The sequence below is a fragment of the Oncorhynchus mykiss genome, chromosome 11 (genome assembly GCF_057628025.1).
Source record: "Oncorhynchus mykiss isolate SJ-2025 chromosome 11, ASM5762802v1, whole genome shotgun sequence".
NCBI classification, from domain to species: domain Eukaryota; kingdom Metazoa; phylum Chordata; class Actinopteri; order Salmoniformes; family Salmonidae; genus Oncorhynchus; species Oncorhynchus mykiss.
This window is the reverse complement of record NC_143032.1, coordinates 85,852,501-85,864,500: the sequence shown is the minus strand read 5'-3', so window position 1 is coordinate 85,864,500 and position 12,000 is coordinate 85,852,501. Positions and strand designations below refer to the sequence as shown.

The following is a 12,000-nucleotide window of genomic DNA, read 5'->3' as shown; positions in this document are numbered from 1 at the left end:
CTTCCTGCAGTGCCTTAATAGACTCTGGGGCGGAGGGCTGTTTTATGGACGAGACCTGGGCTCGGGAACATGACATTCCTCTCAGACAGTTAAAGGAGCCCACGGCCTTGTTCGCCCTGGATGGTAGTCCTCTCCCCAGGATTCAGCGTGAGACGCTACCTTTAACCCTCACTGTTTCTGGTAATCATAGTGAAACCATTTCTTTTTTAATTTTTCGTTCACCTTTTACACCTGTTGTTTTGGGCCATCCCTGGCTAGTTTGTCATAATCCTTCCATTAATTGGTCTAGTAATTCTATCCTCTCCTGGAACGTCTCTTGTCATGTGAAATGTTTAATGTCTGCTATCCCTCCTGTTTCCTCTGTCTCTTCTTCACAGGAGGAGCCTGGTGATTTGACAGGGGTGCCGGAGGAATATCACGATCTGCGCACGGTGTTCAGTCGGTCCAGGGCCACCTCTCTTCCTCCACACCGGTCGTATGATTGTAGTATTGATCTCCTTCCGGGAACCACCCCCCCCCGGGGTAGACTATACTCTCTGTCGGCTCCCGAACGTAAGGCTCTCGAAGATTATTTGTCTGTAGCTCTTGACGCCGGTACCATAGTCCCCTCCTCCTCTCCCGCCGGAGCGGGGTTTTTTTTTGTCAAGAAGAAGGACGGGTCTCTGCGCCCCTGCATAGATTATCGAGGGCTGAATGACATAACAGTGAAGAATCGTTATCCGCTTCCTCTTATGTCTTCAGCCTTCGAGATCCTGCAGGGAGCCAGGTTTTTCACTAAGTTGGACCTTCGTAACGCTTACCATCTCGTGCGCATCAGGGAGGGGGACGAGTGGAAGACGGCGTTTAACACTCCGTTAGGGCACTTTGAATACCGGGTTCTTCCTTTCGGCCTCGCTAACGCTCCAGCTGTCTTTCAGGCATTAGTCAATGATGTCCTGAGAGACATGCTGAACATCTTTGTTTTCGTTTACCTTGACGATATCCTGATTTTTTCACCGTCACTCCAGATTCATGTTCAGCACGTTCGACGTGTCCTCCAGCGCCTTTTAGAGAATTGTCTTTTTGTGAAGGCTGAGAAGTGCACTTTTCATGCCTCCTCCGTCACATTTCTCGGTTCTGTTATTTCCGCTGAAGGCATTAAGATGGATCCCGCTAAGGTCCAAGCTGTCATTGATTGGCCCGCCCCTAAGTCACGCGTCGAGCTGCAGCGCTTTCTCGGCTTCGCGAACTTCTATCGTCGTTTCATCCGTAATTTCGGTCAGGTGGCAGCTCCTCTCACAGCCCTTACTTCTGTCAAGACGTGCTTTAAGTGGTCCGTTTCCGCCCAGGGAGCTTTTGATCTCCTCAAGAATCGTTTTACATCCGCTCCTATCCTTGTTACACCTGACGTCTCTAGACAGTTCGTTGTCGAGGTTGACGCGTCAGAGGTGGGCGTGGGAGCCATTCTTTCTCAGCGCTCCCTCTCTGACGACAAGGTCCACCCATGCGCGTATTTTTCTCATCGCCTGTCGCCGTCGGAACGTAACTATGATGTGGGTAACCGCGAACTGCTCGCCATCCGGTTAGCCCTAGGCGAATGGCGACAGTGGTTGGAGGGGGCGACCGTTCCTTTTGTCGTTTGGACTGACCATAGGAACCTTGAGTACATCCGTTCTGCCAAACGACTTAATGCGCGTCAGGCGCGTTGGGCGCTGTTTTTCGCTCGTTTCGAGTTCGTGATTTCTTATCGTCCGGGCTCTAAGAACACCAAGCCTGATGCTTTGTCTCGTCTCTTCAGTTCTTCAGTAGCCTCCACTGACCCCGAGGGGATTCTCCCTGAGGGGCGTGTTGTCGGGTTGACTGTCTGGGGAATTGAGAGGCAGGTAAAACAAGCGCTCACTCACACTCCGTCGCCGCGCGCTTGTCCTAGGAACCTTCTTTTCGTTCCCGTTCCTACTCGTCTGGCCGTTCTTCAGTGGGCTCACTCTGCCAAGTTAGCCGGCCACCCTGGCGTTCGGGGTACGCTTGCTTCCATTCGCCAGCGTTTTTGGTGGCCCACCCGGGAGCATGACACGCGTCGTTTCGTGGCTGCTTGTTCGGTCTGCGCGCAGACTAAGTCCGGTAACTCTCCTCCTGCCGGCCGTCTCAGGCCGCTTCCTATTCCTTCTCGACCGTGGTCTCACATCGCCTTAGATTTTGTCACCGGACTGCCTTCGTCAGCGGGGAAGACTGTTATTCTTACGGTTGTCGATAGGTTCTCTAAGGCGGCTCATTTCATTCCCCTTGCTAAGCTTCCTTCTGCTAAAGAGACGGCACAAATCATCATCGAGAATGTTTTCAGAATTCATGGCCTTCCGTCAGACGTCGTTTCGGACAGAGGTCCGCAATTCACGTCTCAATTTTGGAGGGAGTTTTGCCGTTTGATTGGGGCTTCCGTCAGTCTCTCTTCCGGCTTTCACCCCCAGTCTAACGGTCAAGCAGAACGGGCCAATCAGACTATTGGTCGCATCTTACGCAGTCTTTCTTTTCGTAACCCTGCGTCTTGGTCAGAACAGCTCCCCTGGGCAGAATACGCCCACAACTCGCTTCCTTCGTCTGCGACCGGGCTATCTCCTTTTCAGAGTAGCCTCGGGTACCAGCCTCCGCTGTTCTCATCTCAGTTCGCCGAGTCCAGCGTCCCCTCCGCTCAGGCTTTTGTCCAACGTTGCGAGCGCACCTGGAAGAGGGTCAGGTCTGCACTTTGCCGTTATAGGACGCAGACTGTGAGGGCTGCTAATAAGCGTAGAACTAAGAGTCCTAGATATTGTCGCGGTCAGAGAGTTTGGCTCTCCACTCAGAACCTTCCCCTTAAGACGGCTTCTCGCAAGTTGACCCCGCGGTTCATTGGTCCGTTCCGTATTTCTCGGGTCATTAATCCTGTCGCAGTTCGACTTCTTCTTCCGCGATACCTTCGTCGCGTCCACCCGGTCTTCCATGTCTCCTGCATGAAGCCCGTCCTTCGCGCCCCCGCTCGTCTTCCCCCCCCCCCCCCCCATCCTTGTCGAGGGCGCACCATTCTACAGGGTCCGTAGAATTTTGGACATGCGTCCTCGGGGCCGTGGTCACCAGTACCTCGTAGATTGGGAGGGGTACGGTCCTGAGGAGAGGAGTTGGGTTCCCTCTCGGGACGTGCTGGACCGTGCGCTGATCGAGGATTTCCTCCGTTGCCGCCAGGTTTCCTCCTCGAGTGCGCCAGGAGGCGCTCGGTGAGTGGGGGGGTACTGTCATGTACTGTCATGTTGTGTCTTGTCTCTGTCCTTTCCCTTCACCCTGTCTCCCTCTGCTGGTCGTTGTTAGGTTACCTTTCCACCCCCTCTTTCCCCCAGCTGTGCCTTGTCTCCTCCTGACTACCTCGTCACCCCGTTTCCCACCTGTTCCCTTTTTCCCTCTGATTAGTCCCCTATATCTCTCTCTGTTTTTGTTCCTGTCCTTGTCGGATTCTTGTTTGTTGTGTTTCATGCCTGAACCAGACTGTCGTCATGTTTGCTGTAACCTTGTCTTGTCCTGTCGGAATCTGCCGGTCCGTCTGAGCCTACCTATGTTTGGTAATTAAAGAAGCTCTGTTTAAGTTAATTCGCTTTTGGGTCCTCATTCACGCACCGTAACAGTTCCCTTCTTATTACAGCTTTCTGCTCCATTGATTGCTGAAGCATTAACACATATTTTTAACTTAACATTTATACTGAGTGGTATTCCTAGTGTTTAGAAGATGGCCCATGTGCTTCCTCAACATAAAGGTGGCGACCCGAGTGATCTATATAATTATCGCCCCCATTTCCAAACTCTCTGTTGCCGAGCAACAATCCTGGAATTATTGATTAATACTCAGCTTAGATCCCTTTAACTGCTACATATCGTCTGAATGTAAACCAGTCAGGGTTCAGACCAGGACATAGTACCATCTCTGATACTGCTACATATCGTCTGAATGTAAACCAGTCAGGGTTCAGACCAGGACATAGTACCATCTCTGATACTGCTACATATCGTCTGAATATAAACCAGTCAGGGTTCAGACCAGGACATAGTACCATCTCTGATACTGCTACATATCGTCTGAATGTAAACCAGTCAGGGTTCAGACCAGGACATAGTACCATCTCTGATACTGCTACATGACAATAAGATAACCATGACAATTAATCCTAACCTGAAATTCCATAATCGTCACAGCCCTTATTATATATATATATAAATGTATTTTCTAAATAGTACTGGATTCCAAGTATTTCGGCAAATCAACCAATCAGATGTCCACAGACTAACCCATCTTTCCCAGTACATTAACATATCACCATTTCCTTCTGCAGTCCTTCTATTTTACTACGATGTCTAACGAGTGTCCTAAACCTCTCTAGTTGGATCTGTTTCTACAGAGAAAAATGAATACTTTATCTAAGAGTATAATCCCATTTCCCATTTATTGATGGTTCTCTTTGACGGTTCATCTGTACAAAACATTAAGGACACCTTTCAAAATCCCCTCCGGAAAGAGCAGGTTTCCTTAATGTTTTTTTACACTCAGAGTATATCAGGTCGTAAACCCGATGCAATGAAGCATGAAGACATACCTTAGGCATGGGGATGAGGGTTGGGGACTCTGGGAAACACATACTGGCACATTATATTATTAATTACATGAAGCATGAAGACATACCTTAGGCATGGGGAACTGGCATGACCCTGAGCAGTAGTAGGCATCAAAAGACTTGGGAGATATAATCCACTCGCTCCAGCCAATGTCTGCAAAGTCCACCTTCAGGTAGCGACGAGCACAGTTCCGTGGTTCGTTCCACTGCTTCTTACGAGCCTTCTTTATCGTCTGCTCGTCAAACTGCAGCAGGGGCATCTTACCGTCGTGCCTCTGGCTCTTACCGCGCGTCTTTTTCCTCGGCCGACGGACTGGCTTGTTCTCCAGCGGTTCGTAGGGGCTGGTCTCGTCCCAGCCCGTCGTCTCATACGGGTACTCCGGCCCCGGTAACTCGTTGTTCTGGAGCGGGAGGAGGACGCTAGCCGAGCGCCGGCGTCTGTGAGGAGGCGTCTGTTGTTGAGCGCCGGTGCTATTCTGAGCGTGCAGCCCCAGTTTGTGGAAGCCGGAGGCGAATGCTCCTTCTTCCGTGGTTATCGTGGTTTGATGCCTCCGATGACTCTGTAGTGTTGACACCACGCTCTCTGGTTCGGAGATGGTCGAGTCGTTGGCGTAGACCAGGATGTAAGGAAAGCGGTCTGAGAGGAACTTCTTCCAGGGCCTGGGTCCAGGCTGGGATGCCACGTCTATCCCGATCAGCAGCTCATCATGATGCTTGGCCTGGTTCACCACCTGAGTGACATCCTTCCACTGCCAAGAGATGAAGTCCCTGTATAGTGTAGACACATTGATCACAAAGTGGCCCAAAGTCCTGATATGGTTATCCACTGAGGCGAAGCTCCACACACCCATCTGGACGTGGCTGTGTCTACTGGGGCCGTGGCGGGACAGGGATGGGGACGGAGCTCCACAGCTCTTGGGCTTGGGCCTGGTGGTGCTGTTGCAGCCCGGGTGCTGGAAACTGTTCTGGAGGTCTCCTATGTAGTAGTGGAGCGTGGCCGACAGGACGGCCTCTGACTTGGTGAGAGACGTCAGGTTGAAGATCTGGAACTGCTTGTTGTTGATGGTGCCTGGGAGAGGAACAGGAAGCGGCAGTCAGAATAGAGAATATAGTTCAGACAGGTCCACATATCCATACAATTACATGACTTATAGCATCTCTACATGCATATGGTTCAACTTAGTTTCAAACCTGGAGCTGAACAGCAAAAAGCAATTAGATATTAGGCTATATAGACCAGGTCCCGAAAACCATTCAGTTCAGTGGTGTTGTATCGAGGTGTCTACCAGCCATTTCTCCCTCCCAGGATTACATTTCAGATAAGATAGCAGCTTACACAAGAAATAACTCACATTGGTTAGCCATCTAAATGTCACGTGATACAGTCTACTCAATGGGGAGAGCATGAATGACAACAACACCTGGACACAGTGTCCGTCACTCCTGTTTGCCAAGCACTGCAGTCCCGCAACAGTGTGAGAAGTAACTCATATTTTGTAGCCAATGGTCAGGGGGTGACAGTTACAGCAAGCTCACGCATGCAACGCAGACAATCAACAGTGCACTCGTCCTCACTGCCTTCATCAAAAAAATAGACAGTCGTCAGTTTTTATTAACTGAAATTGTTCAATTATTTTAGTTTTTATTCCGAACCTAACAGTGTAATCTATCTCCGACCCATCCTCTCTGGCTTCAAAACCAAACTCTCGCATTAGTTCTGCTGCTAAGTGAGCTCCAACTCTGTAGACCTGTAGAACAAGGAAGTAGCCAGGAGCCAATTGAAAGAGAAGCATCCAGGAGCCAATTGAAAGAGAAGCATCCAGGAGCCAATTGAAAGTGGGGGCTGGTCTTCCCTGGATACAGGTCACTGTCGGACCATATTGGCACTGACTGCAAGTAAACCCAGCATTGCCCGGTCTAGCCTACCCATCCTGCATTATCAAGTCATGTCAGTAGGAGGCAGTATTATCTCATGTATGGGTGCTGAAACCTGACTGTGGTTCTACCATAGAGAATGATAGAGGACTCTAGTGCCCAAAAAGACTCTTTTAGCAAGCGCAGCACCATTGAGGACTTTCACAATTTTGAAGTAGTCAACCGGGTGGGACTTCCTATGGGTTAAGGAAGGATCACACATTTCCATCCAGGTCATCAGGAGGGTTCAGCCAATGAATTATACTGGTGAGCAAACATTCCATAACTGCAAGTGGCAGTACATAACCAACCTTGGCTTTACGCCTGCTCAAACAACACCCTTTAGGTGGTAGTACATCACCAACCTTTGCTTTACGCCTGCTCAAACAACACCCTCTAGGTGGCAGTACATCACCAACCTTGGCTTTACGCCTGCTCAAACAACACCCCTCTAGGTGGCAGTACATCAACAACCTTGGCTTTACGCCTGCTCAAACAACACCCTTCTAGGTGGCAGTACATCACCAACCTTGGCTTTACGCCTGTTCAAACAACACCCTCTAGGTGGCAGTACATCACCAACCTTGGCTTTATACCTGCTCAAACAACACCCTCTAGGTGGCAGTACATCACCAACCTTGGCTTTATACCTGCTCAAACAACACCCTCTAGGTGGCAGTACATCACCAACCTTGGCTTTACGCCTGCTTAAACAACACCCTCTAGGTGGCAGTACATCAACAACCTTTGCTTTACGCCTGCTCAAACAACACCCTCTAGGTGGCAGTACATCACCAACCTTGGCTTTAAGCCTGTTCAAACAACACCCTCTAGGTGGCAGTACATCACCAACCTTGGCTTTATACCTGCTCAAACAACACCCTCTAGGTGGCAGTACATCACCAACCTTGGCTTTATACCTGCTCAAACAACACCCTCTAGGTGGCAGTACATCACCAACCTTGGCTTTATACCTGCTCAAACAACACCCTCTAGGTGGCAGTACATCACCAACCTTGGCTTTATGACTGCTCAAACAACACCCTCCAGGTGGCAGTACATCAACAACCTTGGCTTTACGCCTGCTCAAACAACACCCTCTAGGTGGCAGTACATCAACAACCTTGGCTTTACGACTGCTCAAACAACACCCCTCTAGGTGGCAGTACATCAACAACCTTGGCTTTACGCCTGCTCAAACAACACCCCTCTAGGTGGCAGTACATCAACAACCTTGGCTTTACGCCTGCTCAAACAACACCCCTCTAGGTGGCAGTACATCAACAACCTTGGCTTTATGCCTGCTCAAACAACACCCCTCTAGGTGGCAGTACATCAACAACCTTGGCTTTATGCCTGCTCAAACAGCACCCCTCTAGGTGGCAGTACATCAACAACCTTGGCTTTACGACTGCTCAAACAACACCCCTCTAGGTGGCAGTAAATCAACAACCTTGGCTTTACGCCTGCTCAAACAACACCCTCTAGGTGGCAGTACATCACCAACCTTGGCTTTACGACTGCTCAAACAACACCCTCTAGGTGGCAGTACAACAACAACCTTGGCTTTACGCCTACTCAAACAACACCTTCTAGGTGGCAGTAAATCAACAACCTTGGCTTTACGACTGCTCAAACAACATCCCTCTAGGTGGCAGTAAATCAACAACCTTGGCTTTACGCCTGTTCAAACAACACCCCTCTAGGTGGCAGTACATCACCAACCTTGGCTTTAGGCCTGCTCAAACAACACCCCTCTAGGTGGCAGTAAATCAACAACCTTGGCTTTAGGCCTGCTCAAACATCACCCCTCTAGGTGGCGGTACATCACCAACCTTGGCTTTAGGCCTGCTCAAACAACACCCCTCCTGGTGGCGGTACATCACCAACCTTGGCTTTACGCCTGCTCAAACAACACCCTCTAGGTGGCAGTACATCACCAACCTTGGCTTTACGCCTGCTCAAACAACACCCCTCTAGGTGGCAGTACATCACCAACCTTGGCTTTACGCCTGCTCAAACAACACCCCTCTAGGTGGCAGTACATCACCAACCTTGGCTTTAGGCCTGCTCAAACAACACCCTCTAGGTGGCAGTACATCACCAACCTTGGCTTTACGCCTGCTCAAACAACACCCTCTAGGTGGCGGTACATCACCAACCTTTGCTTTACGCCTGCTCAAACAACACCCTCTAGGTGGCAGTACATCACCAACCTTGGCTTTAGGCCTGCTCAAACAACACCCTCTAGGTGGCAGTACATCACCAACCTTGGCTTTATACCTGCTCAAACAACACCCTCTAGGTGGCGGTACATCACCAACCTTGGCTTTACGCCTGCTCAAACAACACCCTCTAGGTGGCGGTACATCACCAACCTTGGCTTTACGCCTGCTCAAACAACACCCCTCTAGGTGGCGGTACATCACCAACCTTGGCTTTAGGCCTGCTCAAACAACACCCCTCTAGGTGGCAGTAAATCAACAACCTTGGCTTTAGGCCTGCTCAAACAACACCCCTCTAGGTGGCAGTAAATCAACAACCTTGGCTTTACGCCTGCTCAAACAACACCCCTCTAGGTGGCGGTACATCACCAACCTTGGCTTTAGGCCTGCTCAAACAACACCCCTCTAGGTGGCAGTAAATCAACAACCTTGGCTTTAGGCCTGCTCAAACAACACCCCTCTAGGTGGCGGTGTGCACCCTTTCAGTTTGTTTGCCAACTCATAGAAGTAGTAGAAGAAGAAAATTGACTATCTCTAAATGGAGATGGCCTCAATGGTGCTGCCTGTGCTCTCACAGACGCTATAATGGTACAGATGCAATGTTACGTCCTCTAACTATGGGTTCTACATGGCTGCAGGCGTAAATATAATCCTACTGCTGTGGGAAGAGATGGTAGGACTATAATATTAGTGGTTATACACACGGAGTGTACAAAACATTAGGGACACCTGCTCTTTCCATGACATAAATGAAGGAGTACCCTTAATTTACCAGGTAAGTTGACTGAGAACACATTCTCATTTACAGCAACAACCTGGGGAATAGTTACAGGGGAGAGGAGGGGGGATGAATGAGCCAATTGTAAGCTAAATTGACCAGGTGAATCCAGGTGAAATCTATGCTCCCTTACTGATGTCACTAAATCCACTTCAATCAGTGTAGATGAAGGGGAGAAGTCAGGTTAAAGATGAAGGGGAGGAGTCAGGTTAAAGAAGAAGGGGAGGAGACAGGTTAAAGATGAAGGGGAGGAGACAGGTTAAAGATGAAGGGGAGGAGACAGATTAAAGAAGAAGGGGAGGAGACAGGTTAAAGATGAAGGGGAGGAGACAGGTTAAAGAAGAAGGGGAGGAGACAGGTTAAAGAAGAAGGGGAGGAGACAGGTTAAAGATGAAGGGGAGGAGACAGGTTAAAGAAGAAGGGGAGGAGACAGGTTAAAGATGAAGGGGAGGAGACAGGTTAAAGATGAAGGGGAGGAGACAGATTAAAGAAGAAGGGGAGGAGACAGGTTAAAGAAGAAGGGGAGGAGACAGGTTAAAGAAGAAGGGGAGGAGACAGGTTAAAGAAGAAGGGGAGGAGACAGGTTAAAGATGAAGGGGAGGAGTCAGGTTAAAGAAGAAGGGGAGGAGACAGGTTAAAGATGAAGGGGAGGAGACAGGTTAAAGATGAAGGGGAGGAGACAGATTAAAGAAGAAGGGGAGGAGACAGGTTAAAGATGAAGGGGAGGAGACAGGTTAAAGATGAAGGGGAGGAGTCAGGTTAAAGAAGAAGGGGAGGAGACAGGTTAAAGAAGAAGGGGAGGAGACAGGTTAAAGATGAAGGGGAGGAGACAGGTTAAAGATGAAGGGGAGGAGACAGGTTAAAGATGAAGGGGAGGAGACAGATTAAAGAAGAAGGGGAGGAGACAGGTTAAAGATGAAGGGGAGGAGACAGGTTAAAGAAGAAGGGGAGGAGACAGGTTAAAGAAGAAGGGGAGGAGACAGGTTAAAGATGAAGGGGAGGAGTCAGGTTAAAGAAGAAGGGGAGGAGACAGGTTAAAGATGAAGGGGAGGAGACAGGTTAAAGATGAAGGGGAGGAGACAGATTAAAGAAGAAGGGGAGGAGACAGGTTAAAGAAGAAGGGGAGGAGACAGGTTAAAGATGAAGGGGAGGAGTCAGGTTAAAGAAGAAGGGAAGGAGACAGGTTAAAGAAGAAGGGGAGGAGACAGGTTAAAGATGAAGGGTGGGAGACAGGTTAAAGATGAAGGGGAGGAGACAGGTTAAAGATGAACGGGAGGAGACAGGTTAAAGATGAAGGGTGGGAGACAGGTTAAAGACGAAGGGAAGGAGACAGGTTAAAGATGAAGGGGAGGAGTCGGGTTAAAGAAGGATTTTTAAGGCTTGAGACATTTGAGACATGGATTGTGTATGTGTGACATTCAGAGGGTGAATGAGCAAGACAAAATATTTAACTGCTCTTATGGTACACCTGCCAGGCACACCGGTTTGAGTGTGTCAAGAACTGCAACGCTGCTGGGTTTTTCACGCTCAACAGATTATCAAGTGTATCAAGAATGGTCCACCACCCAAAGGACATCCAGCCAACTTGACACAACTGTGGGAAGCATTGAAGTCAACATGAGCCAGCATCCCTGTGGAACGCGTTCAACACCTTGTAGAGTCCATGCCCCCGACGAATTGAGGCTGTTCTGGGGGCAAAGGGGAGTGGAATGCAATATTAGGAGGGTGTTCCTAATGTTTTGTACACTCAGTGTAGCTACAGCGATAACTACATAACGGCCTCTTGAATGTAAAAACAGTTATATATAAGATTTATATAGGCCACACCAGCCGAGTTTAGTCCATACATTCGAATACACAACCTTCATAAAAAAAAAAAATATGCAGATTTAACACACAAAGACGGAAATTATACCAGTCGTATTGTCATGTATAAATGTATAACAGGCTTGAAATACTGTTCGTCTGAATAATGTCCGTACTAAGCAACAGGTGAAGCAGCCGTTGGATAGGTTTTTGGATCAACAGGTGCTTCAACCTAGTCCAAACTATACAACACAGAACAGTTAAATAAATATCGATAAAATCATGAAACTACGTCCTTACATGACCGTCTAGAAATCCTATAGCCCATACAATGGTAGTATGAGGGCTGCTTCATAGTGCGTTAAAACACGCAGCGGCTGTTTAGATACATCATATACATACCCCAGCGCGCTTTAAAGCTCCGGACCGTATTCCCGTCCCGGAAAGGAAATCCTGCACGGTTGTATTGTTCGTAAAGAATCTGCATGTGTTCCGCCATAGTATCCTGTAAAAGTAGGTCGTGCTCATCCTTCTCTGAGCGGTCTTTGTCCCCCCGGGCCGCACCGGAGTGCCCAGATGTACCTTTAATTTTTACATCTGTGAAATGATCTTTCAACATCGCGCAATATCCTCCGAATAGATAGCTCCATCCGAGCAGCAGCAGTAACCG

The 12,000-nt window shown here is 49.0% G+C and overlaps 1 protein-coding gene across 3 annotated transcripts in view; it reads right to left on the bottom strand.

The window, feature by feature from the left end:
• LOC110536502 (bone morphogenetic protein 3-like) overlaps window positions 1–12,000 on the bottom strand; it is a 30,847-nt gene that overhangs the window by 18,237 nt on the left and 610 nt on the right. For all 3 annotated transcript variants that reach the window (XR_016484735.1, XR_016484736.1, XM_021622274.3), the window contains exons 1-2: window positions 11,733–12,000; window positions 4,676–5,676 (exon numbers count right to left, since the gene is read on the bottom strand). The exon at window positions 11,733–12,000 is cut by the window's right edge and continues 610 nt beyond it. Coding sequence is in view for 1 of the 3 variants with exons in the window: in XM_021622274.3 (XP_021477949.3) it covers window positions 4,676–5,676; window positions 11,733–12,000 (1,269 nt within the window). In the remaining 2 variants the exon portion in view is untranslated. The remainder of the gene's footprint in view (window positions 1–4,675; window positions 5,677–11,732) is intronic.